This window comes from Pseudonaja textilis, chromosome 2 (assembly GCF_049901715.1).
Source record: "Pseudonaja textilis isolate UNSWEBS1 chromosome 2, rPseTex1.2, whole genome shotgun sequence".
Classification (NCBI taxonomy): Eukaryota; Metazoa; Chordata; class Lepidosauria; order Squamata; family Elapidae; genus Pseudonaja; species Pseudonaja textilis.
In genome coordinates, this window is record NC_141991.1 from 115796821 (window position 1) to 115817714 (window position 20894).

Consider the following 20894-nt stretch of genomic DNA (forward strand, 5'->3'; position numbering starts at 1 on the left):
AATAAGTGATAGTCATAGGATACTAAATAAGCAATCAACAAATCATACTAGGATACAAAATAAAACATTTAATATAAATTGTAAGATACAAGCAACAAAGTTATAGTCATAAGAAGATAAGGAATAGGTAATAAAAAACATGAGAAGTATAACAGTAATACAGCCCTAGTAGGTAGTTTGACAGTGTTGTAGGAATTAGTTATTTAGCAGTGTGATGGCATGGGGGAAAATTGTCCTTGTGTCTAGTTGTTTTGGCATGCAATGCCTTGTCGTGTCATCTTGATGGAAGAAGTTGAAACAATTTATGTCCAGGATGTAAGGGGTCTGTAGATACTTTCACAGCCCTCTTTACTGCTTATGCAGTATACAGGTCCCCAATGGAAGGCAGGCTGGTACCAAATGTTTTTTTCTGCAGTTCTAACTATCCGTTGAAGTCTGTGTCTGTCTTGTTTAGTTGGATAACGTTTTATTTATATACTATTGCATTTCTATATTTTGTAGGCTTTTAATTCTAATTAAATATTTCATTTCAGGTCGTGTGTCATCCCCCCCCTGTCCCCCCCCCCCAACGAATGCCTTCTGCATATGAAGGATTCCCTTAATTTTCAATCAATTTTCCAACACATGTGGGTGGAACCATATTAGGGAAAACTGGTTTATGTTAATATTGAACTCTATATGCTTATCAACATATCTCTTCTTTATTTCTTTATTTGAAGCATTTCTAACAGCAACCTAAAGTTTTATAAACTTCTTTTTAATTTTTACTCTAGACAAAGGTGAAAATGGGGAACCATATCAAAGGAGGAAAGGTGTTGCACATAATCAGCCAGATCTTCCTGCAGTGTCCCACACTCTCAAAGACAACATTCCTGCTCCAGCAAGCAGCAGTTGGAGGAGGATCATGCTGTTGATTTTTGCAATAACAATACACAACATTCCTGGTAAGTCCTGTTTCGCTCTTTTGGTGTCTCTAATTCTCAGACCGAAAATAACAAAGGTAGGGTTTTCATTATGGTCTTAAGGAGCATCCAAGTAATACTCTAGATGCTTTTCAGATTTGGTAAATAAGGTTAATAAAGTGACTGCTAATAGATTCAGTACAGTGAGTGATGTTGGCATTATAATCATGTCTATAATGCAGGAATGATGAATGGCCTTCTAAGTTTACTTTGAATTGAATGTAATTCTTAATGAAAAAAAAGAAGGTTTATGTAGTTGCCAGTAGCTGAGCTCAACTTAAGGGAACTTTATCTAAAGCAGGGGTCCCCAAACTTGCCAACTTTAAGACTTGTAGACTTCAATTCCCAGAATTCTGAAGTCCACAAATCTTAAAGTTGGCAAGTTTGGGACCTCTGCTCTAAAGGATGTATCATAGAGCCCACTATTCAACATTAAAAAGTATGGAAATCCCATTGTTGTGGATGCAATAAGAGATATCAGGCTCTTTGTCAGCTGGTTCAAATTTGTTGTTCTGTACAAGTACAATTCTCATAATTTACCTTATCAATATTTATTGAAATAAATGGTGTGAAGAAAAATTACAATTGAACTATTTCCCCCCAATGAACAAAAATATTGCCCATACTTTTTGATATTCATTTGATATTCTTTTTAACAGCCTTTAACCTGAATAGAGAATCTTAAAGCTCTTTGATCTCCTAAATCTTTGAAGCAACAGTTATAGGAGACATACTTTGCCTATGTCTTCCCATATGCCTTGTCAACTTCTCTGTCAAGCATAGAATTCTGAGATTTCTCCCATCAAAATACTAAATGGGGCTGAACCTCATTAGCATTTTTTCAGTTCATGTGCTTCCACTCTGGGGTACCATGTATCATTCTCTTGAAATATATTGTGATTTAAAGAAATCAGTTTGCCACTGATTTTGATTGCAGCAAAGAATCAAGTCTTCTTCAGCCAAAGTCAGATAAGTAGACAAAATAATTGTAAAGAATTTTAAATAAACAGATTGCTGAATGATTTGAACATCACATTTCCATTCATTTAAATATTTTAGTGGATTTGGCTAATTTGAAAGAGATATCACTCCTTGTTGTACACACGTGCCACCTTTGTTATGTGAACTGCATTGGCTACCAGTTGGCTTCTGGATGTCATTCAAGGTGCTGGTTGAAATCTCTAAAGCCTTCATTGCACAGGACCTGATTATTTGAAGGATTACCCCTCTCCCATTATATTTGTCTGCCCAGTACATTTGGGCAGAATGGGTGCATTCCCTTCTGTTAAATGTTGTCAACTTGTGTGACCTAAGAAGCATGCTTATTCTAACATGATCCCACTCTCTGAAACAGGGACAGTGATGGCATCCTCTTTCCTGAGATTTCAAACATCCCTTAAAACCTGCCTTTGGTTCCATGACTGGGATTAATGTGTTGACAGGCAGGTGGTTGTTGCTTTTTATAGTAGCTGTTTTAGTTTAGGTTGCCTTGTTATATTTATATTTTAAAGTTTTGTAAACACTGCATTAGATTTTGTAAGTTGCCCAGAGTCTGTTGGAGTGAGTGGCCATAACAAATTGAAATAAATAAATGTATGCCCTTTTTGAATAAAAAAAGAGAAAAAATTATAAAATAAAACTTCCCATATATAAATTGGAAAAAGTAACTTGATGCTTTTCTCAAAACCACATAACCAAGATGTACTGTATGAACCAATGTCCAAGAGGCATTTCAGAGGTGGTATTCAGCAGGTTCTGACCAGTTCTGGAGAAAATGGTAGTGAAAATTTTGAGTAGTTCGGAGAACCAGCAAATACCACCTCTGACTGGAGATTTTACAGTATCCTTCCCCTGCCCCATCAACCAAGCCATGCCCACAGAACGGGTAGTAAAAAAATTGAATCCCACCACTGGGGCATTTTCTGAGTTGAAGCTAATAAGCATGCAAGAAACTTCTCAAATCAAGTGTTACTGAGCTTTGAAATGGCATAGAAAGAGTCATAGACTTTCCCTTTCTTGAAGAAATTGCAGAAGTGAAATGACATGTTTATACCCTACTCAGTTTCTGGTGTAAAAGGTAATGAGAATCTGATGTAGCATGAAGTTAAAGCTGTAGTTTCAATCTAAGACTAGATTGCTACATGATAAGAGCAACAGGAAATTCTTTTATCTTACTTCCCTTTGGAAGGCATTCCACTGATCAAGTTATTTCAGCCATTTATTCCTTTACATGTATGTAATTGAACGTCTGTGGAAGATTTCTTGCTCTGTGTAACATAGGAAAGGAATGAGCTTACATTATACAGTGAAAATGTATTCTATCCTGACACAATAGACCATAGGAAAAAGTTTTAAAAGGTTTTGATTTAGGGTAGTGCTGTTTATAGATAAGATTACCCTATAATATAGGATTTTTTTCTGTGCTGCAGGAAGAAAGCGGTTGAAAGGAAGGTATATTGTATAAAAAGCAGATGGCAAAGAAGAAACAGCTTCTCTATTTTTGCTGTTGGCTCTGCCCTTTATTTTAGAGCTTGCAGCAATTGAAATTTCAAAAAAAAAAAGAACATATATGTCAAATTTGGTGAACAAATTATCTGTCATGATTTACTAAATTAAAAAAAATGCTCTTGATTTCTATATATTACGATTTGCAGCTTTTCTGGCACGTCAATTGGAGAATCCACATATGGGTTGACACATGCCATTCTGCCCAGAGACTGAGTCCTTAAACTTTTACCATGCTTCTCTGTCAACTGTCACTTTCCCAGTTCATGACTCAGTCTTGCCCCATAGGGACATGGCAAAAGATTGGCTCTCAAATCTTTGGGTAGAAACGCTGCATTCTTCATTCTGATATCTTGTGCTGGCAGGTTTGATTTCACAGTGCTGCGGAGGCTTTTTTCCATCTGTATCGACGCAACCATTCCCTCTAGCCGAACTTCGATTCCAGTCTCAACGCAGCAGAGGGAGTAATCTCCCAGGCGAGGGAAGCTCGCCGCTTGCCTGAGGCACCGCTAGCCCAAGCGCCACTTGTTTGAAGTGCTGCAACTGCTTAACAGCTGTTTTGGGGCTTCTTAATTGCTCCAATCTTGCGGCTTTAGCAGCTTCATTGTATTTAACTGACTGATTATCACAGGCTAGTCAGGAAGCCATTTAGGTCACCAGTGACCTTCAGTTGTCAAAATCTCCAACCAGACAGCTTATTATAATTCAGGCAGCCTCAAGAGATGTGTGGTTACAGGAGTTGGCTACCCCATCTTGCTGGTCTTGCTGCCACAGAGCCCAGCCCCACTTAGCACCATTTTAATAGGAGCAACTGCCATCCATAGATGGGCTAAAAAAGCTGTCAAAATGGCTGAACAGATCCCGTCAGCAGACAGCATGGAAGGGCAAGGAGCCTCCACATCAGCTCTCAGCAAAAAGACTATCAATATTTACATCAATATTTATAATATTTACATACAAGCCATGCCCAGACAGTTACATGACCACTAAGCCATACTCACAAATTAGAACATGCCCAGGAGCTAGTTGTTGAGAAATTTGAATCCCACCCCTGCCTCTGTGTGTTTGTGTGTATGTGTATGAGAGAGAGAGAGAGAGAGAGGTTAGAGCAAATCTCTCTCTCTCTCTCTCTCCCACTAATGTCAGCAAGCCACTGTCAGTCAAAATTCATATTAGTGGTCCCCGGGATCTAAAATTATGAGTTTGGTAGTCCCTGGGGTCCAAAAGGTTGGCGACCCCTGCTTTACAGTACAATTTACAGAGTCAGCATATTGCCCCCAACAATCTGGGTCCTCATTTTACTAACCTCAGAAGGATGGAAGGCTGAGTCAGCCTTGAATCGGTCAGGATCGAACTCCTGGTGGTACTGCATGGAGCCTGCAATACTGCATTCTAACCACTGTGCCACCACAACTCTATGTATCTATGATATTAAGTGGTGTGCAGTTTAGAACTTCTCATTGTCTGGATGCTATTTCTGTTTGTTTCATTTTGGGGAACTGGGAAATCCACAACAGGTTTCTCCCTGGAAGCTGACCTTTAATATGATCCATATTTTAGCACTTAAAATCCCAATCAGGCATCAACAGATGGGAGCAGTAATTCAACTTAATAATAATAAGCATAATATCTTCTGACTTATGTGTAAGCTACATGGCAAATTGAAAATCTGTTCATTTCACTAGAAAGGTTTCTTCAAACATATCTGGAAAAGTCTGCTTTAAAATAAAGAAAATAAGAACTAAACTTTAAGGAAAATATCAGAACTTCCAAGATAAGTTCTAATTAGGTAGAAGATCTTTAAATCTAAAAGGCAAAGACATCGTTTTGGACACAGTAAGACACAAAGATAAAAAACTTCTATAAATTGTTAGCCTATGAGTATAAGAAGATCAATATATTTACACATTAATGTCAGTTATTGTGCTCCAGAAAGAATTTGCTCTCTTGTGAGCAAAAAAATAGGACATTATAATTCTTCTACTACTTTGGCAGGTCAAAGACTTAAGCATGGAGATCAAGTCAAACTCTTGAGAAAAGCTAATTCCTAAATGCATAAAAAAAAATCTATGGGTTATATGTGTTAATATGGATATTAATGTTTCTTTTCCTGGCTTTATAGCAAGAGTTGCTAACCTTGGCAACTTCAAGATCTGTGGACTTCAACTCCCAAAATTCCCCAGACATCGGAGGGGAATTAAAACCATCATGGCTTCCTTCAGCATCTTTGTTGGATGCAGTTCCACTGTTGTACCATCAACCCTGTTCTGCTTCTGATAGTTGTTCACATTGTACTTATTTTGGCTTGGAATTGTGATAATATGGCAAAGACAAACCTGTAGAATTCTGACTGTGAAGTCGCTGTTTGTACTTATTCTCACTAATGGCATGGTGTTAATAACCTTAAGAAGTGTTTTTCCTTTTTAAAACTCAGGCACAGAATAAAACCAAGAAGCAGTTAATTTAAGGGGGCATCTTGGTTTTTACCTCATAAAGGTTAATTTGTTAGAGCTGGCAACTCTAATTGTACTTAATCCTTTTTGCAAAGTGTCAAACGTCATTTCAAATGAGGATGGAGAGAAAATTGGTATATCTTTCTGAATGCTACCCTGCTACTTTGTCAGAAGTGCAACAGTGAGCTTTTTTTTTTTTTTTTTACTGTCACTCAAGACGAAAATAGGGAATTTCTGTAAAGAGAAGACAATCGCCTCTTTACAATAGGTCAATTGCAATAATCTCACTGTTGCTAGAGTGAGGTCTGTCTGCCTAACCTTTTCAATCTTCCTTGTTCAGGACAAAGCTACCTTCAGATAACTATAGAGGCCCCAGAACAATCTCCTTATATTTAAAGGTCATGGCATTAATGTCTTCTCCCCCCACCGCCCCAAATAAGATTGCTAGCAGTGTGTGAGAACAGTATCTTCAGCATGTATGTTTCAGTTCAATGAAATAACGAAGTGCTTCATCCTGTGCTTTAAACCCTGTCCCAGCAATGTTCTTGCTTTACCTTTCAGCGTTTACTACAATGCAAGTTTCTGTTCTCATGAGTCAAGGCTTTTTAATAATTAAAGTTCAGTTTAATTAAAAACGCTGTTGACTTCCTGCTTTTTTGGCTAAAATGTTTGGGCTTCCTTAAACTGACTACATGCACAGACCAAGCATATATTTAAAGATCTTTTGAACAAGTTAATCAGGTTGAAAAGCATACATCTTTAAAGTGTTTGCTAAAGATTAGTTTGTGGGCTGAAGTATCAAGTTTTGTGAAAATTTCCTCCATTTGAAAAGAAGGAAACTTGTCAGTTTGGTATCAAACAGTTTGTACTATAGATTTTTTTTTTTTTACAAATTAGTCATTAACTCATTGAGAGTTGAATGATGCTCAGCAAATGCTTTGATTTGTTTTTCCCATTAAAACAATTATATTTTATCTCTGTAAAATGGAGAGCCCATGTGGGCAAAGGCAACTTACATTTTTGCACAAGTGTTCAATCCAATAGTGGCAGTAGGGCAGGCACAGTAAGTGTTTTACTTTATAGGATGTTTTTATTTATTCATTAATCAGATATATACACCACTTATACAAATATTTATTATTGATTTATTAAATTAATTTACTTATGGTTTTTAACTTAGGCTGCCTGACTAATATTTGGGATATAGCAATAGCAATTTAGTAATATACTTATATACCGCTTCACAGTGCTTTTAGAACCCTCTAAGTGGTTTACAGAGTCAGCATATTGCCCCCAACAATCTGGCTCCTCATTTTACTGACCTTGGCAGGGTGGAAGGCTGAGCCAACCTTGAGCCTGGTGAGATTCTAACTGCCAAATTGCAAGCAGCTGGCAGTCAGCAGAAGGAGGCTACAGTACTGCACTCTAACCACTGCGCTACCGTGGCTCATATATAAGGGCTCATATATAGACATTTCCATTATGAAGTTGAGACAGAATGTTTACAATTCCTAAAATAAATATATACATGTTCTGTCTCACCTGTAGCCACAAGGTGAGAGTCCAAATTCCCAAAGGAAAATACACAAACAGACAGGACCAGGAACGACAAGAGTTAAATTCCTTTGACTGGAGGAATCCTTGACAGTCTTTCAGAAGCTGCCTGCCAAGTCCAATAACAAACAAGACCGTAAATCAAGAAGCGAATGCCTCACGGAGAGAGTTTATCCAAGATGCTATCACGAGTAAACAAATTGACCTGAACAGGAAGTCAGAGCTAACAGGCCTCCTTATATTCCCTGAGGGGCGTGTCAGTCTCTTTTCTTTTTACGTTGTATGTCATGTTTCTGCCTGCGTCTTTGCCTTGCATCAGACCAGCATTTCTTGGCTTGATCTTCAGCTAATGACTCCGGCACACTCTCCTGATTATCTGCCGACACCTGAGGCACAATCAGGGAGGAAGTTTCTGGAAAGGAAGACGACTCCGAAACTTCCAACAAAGCAGGCTCAAATCTTAGAGCCAAGTCCTCCTCTTCCTCTTGACTCCCATTTGTCACTCAACAAGGCAGGCTCAAACCTTAATGCCAGATCTTCCTCATCACTCGAGCCTATGTCTTCTGACAGAGCAGGTTCAAGCCTACGAGTCACAACATATACACATGTATGTTTTTATTTCAGGAAAGGGGCTAGATGAAATATGAAAAAGATAATGGAGTGAAGCAGCACAACTAGCCTGCCTGTTTTGTGTTTATTGGCTCTAAGAGTTGAAGTAAAGGCTTATTAATTTGCTCCAAGCTGAAGTAAATGAAGAGAATAAATTGATATAGATGGGAGATGCCAAATGGTGGAATAGTACTTGCTAATGTACTACTAGATCATTAATTATGCATTTAATCAGGGGCTGTTTATTCTGGTTAATCTTTGTGCTTCCAGTGGTTGTTATGGCAAGAAATGGAAATGAATTAAAATTTTACAAGTCTACCACAAATAAAAATTAGCAAGGTGTAAATGAGAAGGCTAAATCATGCTTATAAAAAATTCTGATTTAAGGAGAGAGAGAGAGAGAGAGAGAGAGAGAGAGAGAGATATGCCGTGGATTTGTGCATTTTGTATAGTTTTGTTTGTGTCTATTTGCCATGAGGTATCAGAAAAAAGATTAGGTGTGAATTTTATTCCAAAGTATATGATGTATTAAAATGAAGTGTATTTTCTCAAACAACCTGCTGGTTAAACCACCATCCTTCTATTATCCAGAATGAGTTGCGGCATATATACTTCAATACAAATACTTTGACTCTGTCATTTATCTTAGACACTAAAGAGGAGATCATAGTCCTAACTTTGGATTGAAAGGAGATAGAACAGAATGTCAGAGCATTCTTGAAAGTTGGTCAGTGTGGTTTGTTATCATATTGTTTCAAACATGGTTTTTAACTTTCTTCAGTAAATGGAACTTATCTGAAGTTCTTGAATTTCTTGTGGATGTGCCTAAAAGGTACATTCTTATCTATGCTTTGAAGCCTGACAGTAAGCATAGCTCATGCTAAAAATGTTGATAGTCATAGGATTGCTATACAGAGAATTAACAGAGAATTCAAATTGAAAATTTTAAGAGTGTGTACCTGTCTTGACAAACTTGCCCCTTCAAAAAAGAAGCCATGACAGGCATGGCCAGTCAGAAAATATGCATAAGTAGGTGAATTAATTTCTTTATGATTCTCTCTGCTATTTTCAGTGAACTTTTGTGGTAGTTATTTATATTACTAGGAATAAACATTTGCTTTGTAGCACACCAACTATTTTTAAAAGCATCTTTGGGCCTGAGAGTTGATGGACAGGAAGGGATTATTTCAGGGACATATTGGTAACTATAGGTACCACACTGCCTGTCCTGATAGGGATATTCAGGAGAAGGGAATCAATATCTTTGGGAATCAATATTTCTGTTGAAAGAAATAAACCTTTGATGCTACTATTGAAAAAAATGCTTTTCCTTAAGAGAAGAAATGTGGTGTCAACTTATGCAAGCACTTGTTATGATTGATAATATATCCTCAGTTCAGGACAGGAAGGGAAAAGTCCCCATTTCTGAGCATATTCTTGCTAATTGAGCAGGAGTGTGTAAGAGAAGGTGTTTATTTGACAACTTTAGTTCCAAAAAGGATGCTATCCGTGAACAGTTAAAGTTGCATTACATTCAGTCTCTCCTGCTGACTATATGTAAAATTATAGAACCAGAAAGGAAAAGCTGTGCTTTGTTTTGTTTTGTTTTCTTTCTGAAGTTCTTTGTGTTACTGGTAAATATTTCTGTTTTATATGTTGTGTTGAAGTATTCTGTTCAGAATGTTAATAAAAGCCTAATAAGATGTGGGCCTAATCCTAGTGCTTGCATAATTGTAATAGCCACAGTTAAAATACCTGTTAGGAAAGCTAAGGAGAAATTCCTTGTTTACGTGGACTGTAAAAATACAGGTACATACGTGTTCTATCTAGCATTTCCTTTCTTTGAAAATTGCTCCTCAAATGAGTTCCACAAGTAATTCATATTCTGGAATTGCAGGTTATAAGAAAATGGAATCAGTTTGCATTGTTTTAGGAAGTCTCCAAAACATTTTTAGTGCCTCTACTTGAAGGTGCTAATCAATCATGTCATTTATATGGAATGAGAAGACATTCCCAATATGTATATCCAATGATTGCCCAGAATAGTTTTGCAGAACTTCTGTTAGATAACAGTAGCCTCTCTGATGTCATGTATACAATATATTATATAATCTCTGAGGGACTTTCAGTGTCTTCTCAATAGCACTTAGAGCAGAGGTCTCATTCTCATGGCCCGCGGGCCAATTGCGGCCCGCAGGACGATATCCTGTGGCCCCCACCGTGACATGAAAGTATAATATTAGTGTATAATATAAATATAAAGTATAATATAAAGTATAATATTATGCGGCCCAGCCTCACCCAGACTCTGCCTCCAGCGGCCCCCAGGTAAATTGTGTTTGAGACCCCTGACTTAGAGCCTACAAATGGATCACTTTCCTCAGAGATGAATTTTCTCTAGTCCGTTTGAGAAAATCATACAGCTTTAGCCTAACTACAGTCTTGCCATCATTGTGGATGCTGTTAGAATTGTTATCAGAGTCATGACTGCAAATGTATAATTATTTAGAAAATGCTTGAAATTAATTAATCACAATTGAACTCTGGGGAACCAAATTCACTATATTATTATATTATATTATATTATATTATATTATATTATATTATATTAATAAAGCTTTATTTGGGTTTTCACACATACAAAATACAAGTAAAACATCTTTTTTGAAAATAGCATGGTCCCGGGTTGAACTTCTTTATACACACACAAAACTCAATTTCATGCTCTTTTTTCTATTCTGTTCCATATCTTATACTATTTTACATTTTCTATATAGTTTTTCCCCTCTTTTAATTTTCTCAATTTTATTTTGATTATCTCATCTCAATTCAAATCATTATATTTGTACTTTTGTCTGTTCTGTTTCAATTTCATATTATCTTTTCTCATTAAACAAATTTTCTCCTGTAGTTACTAATTGGAGTATGACACCTTTATATCTTTAAATTACATCCATTCAACTCTTATTTAAACTTCAATATATAGCTTAAGGTTATAACCTTCAATATTATACATAATATATAACTTCCGAATTCTGCTTGGTACATTCTTATAATACACACTATATTCTTTTTTTTAAAAAATGTAAATATATGTAATTATAAACCCTCATTCCATTCCAGTTCAGTTCTATCATTAATAATCATTAAAATCTTAACATCTTTAACATTTCTTTTCAATTAAATATCATACTTCCTTAAAAACACATATAATCTCCATAATTAATTTTTCCCTTATTTTTCTTCACATATGTTTATAAATCATTAAATATACCTTTTATTACATTTATTTATTGACAAGAATTCCACTGAATTATGATAGCTATTTTATCAGACATTTTAATCATACATTGTTTCATATTTTCTAAAATTATTTCTGTTTCTAGTATAACCATACTATCTTATGTACCTTTGCAGAATCCCTTTTTCCATTAAATTTTCACTCCTTATCTCTAAATAAGCCCTGTTTCTCTATATTTTGTTTCTGTCCTTTATGACTTCTTTTCCTTTCTTCCATCTCATCTTCTCCCTCCCCTTTTTACCCCCTTGTCTCTTTAATTCTAATTCTCTCTTCTGCATTTCCCTCTTCTGTTGCTTTCTGATTTTATAATTATTTTTAACTCTCTTTTTTTTTTTTGGAGTTGTTTTTCCCAATCTTAAACTTTCCATTCTCTTTCCTTTTTTCCCCCTATCTAAGATTACTTGTTAATTAAAGATGGCTTCTTCTTTGTCGCAATCTTCTTGTTCTGCAGGCATTTCTTGTTGTTTCTCATAATTCAAAATCTCCATTTCTAAAAACTGAAATACGAAGCCAAAAGAACCTCTCCCTTCTTGTGCATCTTCTTTGTACTTTTTAAGTTCCATTTTCAGTTCTTCTAAAAGTGGAGCCATTGTAAACACGTTTAAACAACCATCCAATTGATTTTAGTCATTCAAAACAGTAACCAAGAATCCAGAAATCATCAAGTAATCCAGATAGTCCTGAGTTATATCTTCTTATTTCTTTTTCGACTTTCTCTTCCTGGGGTTTTTGTTGCGATATTTCAGTTAGTATGTATCTTTTGGAAGTCTTGTTGAGATTTTGCTATAAGTTCTTTTTTAATTCCAGGCAGTCTTCTCCCTTCCAGATCCTGCCCTTTTATTCTTTTTCTCTCCTTTCCTGTTTTCAAAAGCTTTTAATTATCCAGAAATCTTTATTATCCCTTTGACTTTTTATTTTCAGCATTAAATGCCTATTGATGTCAAAGTGGATTTTTTTCCAATTTCTTACTTAAGTCTCTCAGCGGCCAGTATAGGAAAAGGAAAAAAAAAACCCAAATCTTTTCCCTTTTCTCTCTCCTTCGCAGCTTAAAAATCATCTTAGGGAACAATGTTATTGTTTTTTAATAGTTTCAATTCCAGGGTACCTTATCTGTTGCTTTTGCTGTTTGACCCGGTTAACCAGAACTTTCTCCTCTTATTTTCCTCTTGCACATTCTTTTCCAGTCAAGTTCTTCTTTGTGGTGGCCATTTCTGACCACCGCTGCAACCGCCTTTGGGAAAGGGAGTAATGGCCAGCTGGGGAGGAGAGATGTGGCTCTCCTCAACCCTGCAGGCAGTCTCTCCCCTTTTCACCACCTCTATGGGGTGGCTTAGCCCCGAAACCAGCTGGCTAGGGGCGCTCCAGCGGCGAGCATGGATCAAAGCCTCGCAGAGATGACGCTTCGGTCTGTCTGAAGAAGCTCAAACCAGAAGTCTTCACTATATTTTATATTGTTTTCTTCTGGGCTTCCATTTCAAAAATTAAGCTTTTGCTAGACATATAGAGAGAATAACTTTATTAGGGCACATTATTTTTGTAGTTATCTGACTACCAATCAAGCTATGACTTCTGAAGAATTCAAAACTGTGAAATCAAGATGCCAAGCTTTTTCCTTCAGTATCAGCAAGATGAATCAGTCAGTTTATCATAACTAACATCTTTTATGATTAAAGAGACTTTATATTCAATTGCCAAATGCGGATTCTACTAGGCCAACCTTACATAGTACTTTTTTTATTCACAAAATCTATAAACTCCTTTATTTGTTGGTTCCTTAAAGGCCTTTGATAATCTATAGCAGGGTTGTCAAACTTAAGGCCCATGGACCGGATCCGGCCCACAGGGTGCTTAGATCTGGCCTGTGTGGCTGCCCTGGAAACAGCGAAGGACTGGCCCGCAGTGCCTTTGGCAGTGAAAACAGAGCTTGGGAGGGCCATGTGTGGCCCTCCCAAACTCCATTTTCAGCTGCAATTGCCTCCTGCAGCTCTCTGCCAGAAAAAATGAAGCTCGGGAGGTTCCGTTTTTGCTGCCAGAGAGCTGCAGGACTTCTAGTTCTCCACACCCACCCCAGCCATGCCCACTTGCCCCACTAGGTCAAACACCACCCTGTGGCCCTTAATGAAATTGAGTTTGATACCCCTGATTTATATCCGTCCTCAAATTACGCCAGTGTGTGGTAACTGCTTCTTGGTGGAAAATTGACAGATGTAGTATTACTTAGAATTACTGATTCATAGAAGCAAAGTACAACTTCTCTTTGGGAGAAAAAAAAATTCACACTGGCACCAAGCTGGAATTCTCACTTTTTCATTCAGTCTTCTTAAAACTAGATGAAGTAGAAAAGTGTTGTTTCACTAATTCTTGATACTGAGTTTTTATATGCCATAACAAGTTATCTGATTCAAAGACTCATCCAGCTCTCCACTCAGGTTTTAGAAGATTGCATTTAATCAATAACTGATTTACATCCATTAAACATTTACTTCCTGACAATTCTTTATTTCTAGCTTAATAATAATTTTGGGATTTTGTTTGTTTTTATATGTAGTCATTTTGAAATTTATTAAAATGAGATTTGTATGGCTAGAACTACCTCTGTCAACCTTCCCAAATAATCCAGACAGGAAACACAACCAGAGGAGTTAATTCTACTTTATTGTAAGTCTACATTAACAAAATCATGAAAGTCTAAAATTGCAAACTTTGCACCATTTGTTTTACTACCTGATAGGTTAGGATGGTTCTTTCTGAGACTTTTGTCTACCATTGTGCATCTGTGGCTATGGCCCCTCTTATTTGATTGATCCCTAATCAGCATCTATCCTTATCTTTGTCCCTCAAGGTCACTCTCATATACCATTACAATAGCAGTAGTTATAGATATACTTCTAATAGTGAGCAGCTGGATGCCCATGCTTATATTGATCCTGGTAGATATATACCTTTTAGAAGAGGGCCACATCTGTAGATGATAGTTGTGCAAAAGAGATACTTACTATCTTTCTACCATGTTTCTCACAAAATAAGGCCGGGCCTTATTTCTTTTTGACCCCCAAAAAACCGGCTAGGTCATCTTTTGGGGGGTGACTTAATTTCCTCCCCCACCTAGAGTATCCCATGTGCACATACCTCTCCATGAGGCCGTTTCTATCGGCCAACGAAAGCTCCCCAAAGGCAGAGTCACCAGCCGCATCGGGGTGAAGCGTGGCTGCCCGCGTCCCCTCACCATGAGGCAGTGTCTTTCAGGCGATGGAAACTCCCCAAGGCCAGTCACCAGCCACTTCAATCAGCCGGTAGAGGCAGCCTCGGGGCAAGCGCCCATGCACACACCCCTCGCCGCGAGCCACTTCTATCGGCCGATGATAGCTCCCCGAAGGCAGAGTCCCCAGCTGCTTCAGGGCAAGGCGTGGCTGCCCGTGGGGCTCTCCTGACAGGAGCGCCCACGCACACTCCCCTTGCCATGAGGCAGTGTCTTTCGGGCGATGGAAGCTCCCCAAGGGTAGTCACCAGCCACTTCGATCGGCCGGTAGAAGCGGCTTCGGGGCGAGCGCCCATACACACTCCCCTCGCTGCGAGGCCATTTCTATCGGCTGATGATAGTTCCCTGAAGGCAGAGTCACCAGCCGCTTTGGGGCAAGGCATGGCTGCCCGTGTCCCCTAGCCATGAGGCAGTGTCTTTCGGGCGATGGAAGCTCCCCAAGGGCAGTCACCAGCCACTTCAATCAGCCAGTAGAAGCAGCCTTGGTCCGTGCGCCCACACATACTCCCCTTGCTGTGAGGCCGTTTCTATTGGCCGATGATAGCACATGGACCATACGGAGATGCAACATATTCTCTTTGCAGAAAGTGGTCAGATTCTTACCACGAGAATCCTCCATGATTGCTTTCTTGAATTCCACAGAATAGTTCTTTCTTTTTAAACTCATCTTCTCTCTAGACCAAAATAAAAATCACTTTAGATCATTAACTCAATTAATCAATTAACCCAAACACATTAAGCCACCTGGGGGTGGTGGCTGGGATTTGGCATGCAGTTGGTAAGTTATAAAAGGGTTGCTTATCATTAAGATCTGCTTCGTGATCAAAGGTAATGTGAAATGAGGGCAGGGAGGGAAGAAGTAACAGCTTGTGCTTAACGGAGTTTCTGAACCTGAAGGTCCCTGCTCTTTCGCCACCTCTCTTTTGTTGGTGCAATTTACCTGGGGTGGTGGTGTCCCAAGACCCTTTGAGTTTATTCATTCATTTACGTTTCCCCAAGGGGCTTTTTTTGGGGGGGGTGTTTCTTCCCTGCAATGCAGCCATCATCTCTCCCGGGCCCAGCAAGACACCATCCTCCCCACTGGAGGGAGTTGGGGGTTCAGGGAAGTATCCTGTTAATCATTAAAGCAATCGGAAAGACCACCCTTTGGGCCCACCAGGATGATCTTCACCCAGCTCAGCCAAAAAACTCAGGAGCCCCTCCACTCTTCCCCCTCCCTGCCCCCCCCCCCCAGTGCCTGCTCTGCTCAAGTCAGAGATGGGGGGGCAGAACCAGTCCTTGGATTCCCAGAGTGCACCTGGGAGGGGGCTTCTCTAGGATGGAAACTAAGCAGGGTTGGAGTTGGGATAGAGTCCCCAGGAGAGGATCTCCAAGGCTGGAGAGAGAAGTTTAAAAGAGCGGGACAGGAGAAGGCAAAAGCTTCTTTAGTGACCCTCCTGCAATCCAAATGGTTGCAGTGGGAAATCGGGGCGGGGGGGAATAGGGCTATCTGAGGGGACGAAGAAGAGCGGCTGGCTCAGGATACAGTAATGCAGCGGGAATCTTGGGGTCATCTGATATTTATTCTGACAACAGCATATGTACATTGCATTGAGTTTGCAGTTGCATTGAGTTTGCAGTTGGGAACCTGATGCATCGCCACACCTGGCCCGAAGTGGCTGGGGACTCTGCCTTCGGGGAGCTATCATCAGCCAATAGAAACGGCCTCGCGGCGAGGGGTGTGTGCGTGGGTGCTCACCCCGAGGCCGCTTCTACCGACTGATCGAAGTGGCTGGTGACTGCCTTTGGGAAGCTTCCATCGCCTGAAAGACACTGCCTCATGGCGAGGGGACATGGGCAGCCACTCCTCGCCCCGAAGCGGCTGGCGACTCTGCCTTCGGGGAGCTATCATTGGCCGATAGAAACGGCCTCGCGGCGAGGGGAGTGTGCATGGGCGCTCGACCTGAGGCCGCTTCTACTGGCTGATCGAAGCAGCTGGTGACTCTGCCTTAGGGATCTTCTATTGGCTGATGTTCTATCGGTAGTAGCTCGGGGTATTGTAGCCCAGGCTACCTGCAGGATGCTCCTAAAGGCAAGTTTTCTCACCACCAACCCCGCCCCCTTCCTCCCCCCTTCCCACCCATTTCTCTTCACCTCATGTAATTCTAACGAACGATGTGAGAAATGGTGGGGAAACACATGGTTTAAATTGGTCTTAATTTTGGGGGTGGGGCTTAATTTCACCTCATGCCTAGAAATCATGCTGGGTCTTCCTATTGGTGGAGGCCGTGTTGTTGGAGAAACACGGTAGCTTGCTGCCTTCCACATGAATTCCTACAGCTACCATAATCTCTAGGCCAAGATGGTAAAGGCTGTTCTAAAACTAACCCTTCAAAAATTCCTAATCTTAATATGTAAAAATGATATGTGAAACCCAAAAATAATATATCCATTAACGCATATTTCAGCTGCCAAGAATGTCTAAGGAAGGCTTAGACTATTTCAGCTCTCACATTGGAAACACCCCAGAATTTTCAACCTCCACTCTCTTCATGAAATAGCATTATATTTATAGTTTTTTTTAATAAAAAAAACATAAAGGACTTTTGGCCACTTTGAAATTCTCAGCTCAGAACTATTTGCATTTTCAAAGGATTTCTAAGTAGATATTTTTCCACAGGCTTTAAACCCAAGGATTATATTCCAAGGGTGTTAAAATATTCTTCTGCAGAGAAGATAATTTTGGTTTCACTTTAAATTTCTGTTCTCAAAACTCCTAGAACTACTAGTGAGGAAAAAGGATTGTCACAGAATGGGTTGTTAAATGGTAGTTTCAAACCTAAAATCTTGACAAAAGGCCAAGAATGTTTGAAGGCTTAAGCTAAAATGGAATGAAGTTCTGAGGATTATTCTTGGAAGCAATGATCCCTAGAATTGGCTTACTGCAGAAATCAAGCTTAAAGACCACAGTTAAGCTAGCAGCCTGATGAAACTTTCCCTTGAGCAAGCGGTGGGGATTTGAAAGGTATTATTTTGTTTACATTTTCAAGATCCTTCATCAGCCCATACCATACCAAGGTATTGCAAAAGCAAAGATTCTTCATCCAACCTGTTGGATGCATAAACACATTTTAAGCAGCTTTAAAGTCTTTCTTTAGAAAGGTTTAGCCATTCAAATGTACCTTTCCCTTTAATTTTCAGGAAGTGTTTGAGCCTGCGTGTCTCATTCTATACCTTTTTGTTTCTGATAAAATGGTGGATACATTCTGCCAATAACTTGGGAGAAGACACTGTTGCTTAGATACAGAGGTACTTTGAAGGAAGATAATGTTGCCAGGGAAACCAAGCCCTGAATTTCTCTGTCTTATATTTGTTGATTCGGGTTTCAACATTGGGCAAAGACCTTTTCTGACAGCTGTGAGAACACAGTAGCTTTGGAAACTTGCATAAAAGCTGCTAAGTAGTCAGGAGAAAAAGCATGCATGTTCCAGGTGTTAAACTATGTACAGTAGGTGTGAAGTCTGTCTGTGAGTGGCTGAAGAACTGTTCTCGCCATCAGCTTAAACAAAAAAAAATATCTTTCTCTGGTGTAGGCAAATGTAGCAATCAGAAATGGAGAAGGACATCTGATCTGAAAATCAGTTTTAATTTTTCACACGATCTACACCCAGGTTTCTATGAAGGTTCATTGTTCCATGCTATAAAACAGTGAAGGTAGAAGATCTATTTTGCTGATTGAGTTGATAGGTTGTATTGATGAGGTTGAGAGTCAGGGCAGGAAAAGGGAGAATAACTGAGATTATTCATCAAGGGGAATGAAAAAGAATAGCATATCAGGCTGATCAAAGATCAGATGTTTAATTAGCCCTTCGTGCAATGACTGTTCTAGTATTTATAGTTATGTTATCATTAGGGCTCTTTCAGTATTCAAGTACAGCGCTGAGATAATGACACTGAGGACTTTTGAAGCAGCAAAAAGGAAAATGAATACTTTGGGAGAAAGTAAGGGGGATGATAGTAAAAGATAACAAATAGCTGTATGAAGCTGCAAAGAATTGCAGAAGTTACTATCTGAAAGATGCACATGTACATTAGATATGTATCTCCTTTTAATATTTTGTGAGATATTATGGAATCTTTATAATGGCAATATCTGATGTTTAATCTTACAACTGGCTCTATGCATCTTAAAAGCTTTGTTTTCACATTTGTCCAGACATAAGCTCCCAAATCTGAATGAACTTTTTTTCTTCAGTAAAGGTAAATTTCAAATGCAGCTTTTAATACAACACAGCAACAGCTGTGATCACCTAACTGACCTTGGCTTATTTTGATAAAAAAGTAAACAGGTGTGTCCTGGGTTAACACTTCATTGAAAAATCATTTGAAAAAAAAATCTGAAAGAGACAAAACATTTCTATATTGTTGTCAAGCTCAACTCAGGGAGATCTTTACCCTGTATGATAAGATAAGGAACCCACTATCAAAGAATGGAACCTTGTTTATTAACTGTTTTAAAGGATGACTGCTTGCTACAGGATCATCATGGCAAATTTATTAGGCTGGTTATTTATTGTGGCAATCAAGACTGAAGCCAGAATGTTCTTATTACATTATTGTTTTGGGGTTTTTTTGCAAGAAACTCATATACTGATTACTTTTTCATTCGACAAGCAGGCTATCTTTTTTTCAGAGATGTTTTGATATCCAAAGATTATACAATTCTAGTATTGTGTCTAGGAAATGGATAAAGAATTTTACAATACAGATATTTTTATGGAAAGGTTTGGGGTACATTAATTTTGATTATGAATTTCTTTTCCACATTGCTATTCATTATCAGACAGATTTGCCCCTGTCATGTTTAATGTGAATTCTGGGTTATCTACACTTATGAAAGCATGAAACAATTTATATTACCTTCCATTTTCTCTCCTGGAATTTAAATTCTATCTTAAATTTCTATTTATGGGAATCTTCAGTATTTTCTTTAAAACTTATTTTGTTTTTCTTTCTAAATGGCTTAATTGTTTTTTTTATTAAAAATATCAAGTGTATTTAAAGGAACCTGAAATTTTAAGGAGAATCAAGGGCATGTGAAATTAAGACTATTAATCAACTCAGCTGGATTGTATTGGATTTTACCATTTTTGTTGTTTGCATTGTAATTGCTTTGATTATTACATGATTACTAATCTCGGAGGCTGAGGAAATCAGTGTAGCTTCTTATTCTGCAAGATGAATGATTACCAGTAACATTAATGATTTTTTCATTAGTGGCAATCTTCCTTAGAAGACATGAACACTGAGCTTAGCCCAGCCCTTTTATTTCTTGCCTCTCCATCATACTTTCATTTCCATTAGGGCAGTTTATAACCTGGTGGGTGCTGTGTGCTGATAAAGCTGCACATCCATCTCTTAAAGCCATCATTTTTGTTAGAAAGCTAGAATAAGTGGATTAGAGTTTCTATCCATTGCTGATCCACTTGCATGTCTTGAAATACAAGAGACACATAATGGGCAGAAATGTAAAAGCAGAAATATTTATCTTTGTTTGATTGCCCTCTGTCAAAATCATGGGTGTCCAATCTTGGCAATTTTAAGACTTGTGAATTTCCCTAGCTGACTGGCGAATTCTAGGAGTTGAAGTCCCAAGTCTTAAAGTTGCCAAGATTAGACATTCCTGATCTACATCCTGTAGTATATGTGGCCTTCCATTTGCCACATCCAGTCCTTATAGGTTTTCATGCAGTTTTGCATAGTTCTTCTGCGCTTATTGCTGCTTTTAATGGCATAACTGAATGTTCACACCAATTTTCTTGCTTTTATTTCTCTGTACTGATTTCTGGCAGCATTCATTAGGAAGCTCCCACGTTTGTCTGATTCCTATTGGAAAAACTGAAAAAAAACCCACCTTATTTTTTTTCCTGCATTTTGACGGATAGGAAGCAGACCATCCATCAAGTCACAGTCTGAATGTTCCTTGGGCGCTCATCTTAAAACTGCAGTGTTAGAAATAGTGGACTGCAGCATGAGGAAGACATCTGTCAGCCTATTCTTTTTGCACAACTTCTTTCAAAGAAGTCAGGAAAGACAGAAATCATTAAAGAAACAGCATCCTCTGACTATCCTATGTTGATAAGGATGACAGAAACTTCTATTTGACTCACGGTCAGGGAAGCCTGCTTCTTAACAAAGCTCCTTCCCAATCTTCTACTTCCATATGCTTTTGTGCAGTATTTCTTCATAAAGTATTGAGTTTAAAAAGGTCT

The 20894-nt window shown here is 38.6% G+C and overlaps 1 protein-coding gene across 5 annotated transcripts in view; it reads left to right on the plus strand.

The window, feature by feature from the left end:
• SLC39A11 (solute carrier family 39 member 11) overlaps positions 1 to 20894 on the plus strand; it is a 327162-nt gene that overhangs the window by 210406 nt on the left and 95862 nt on the right. For all 5 annotated transcript variants that reach the window (XM_087925014.1, XM_087925016.1, XM_026701720.2 and 2 more), the window contains one exon: positions 774 to 944. In XM_087925014.1, coding sequence (XP_087781140.1) covers positions 774 to 944 — 171 coding nt within the window. The remainder of the gene's footprint in view (positions 1 to 773; positions 945 to 20894) is intronic.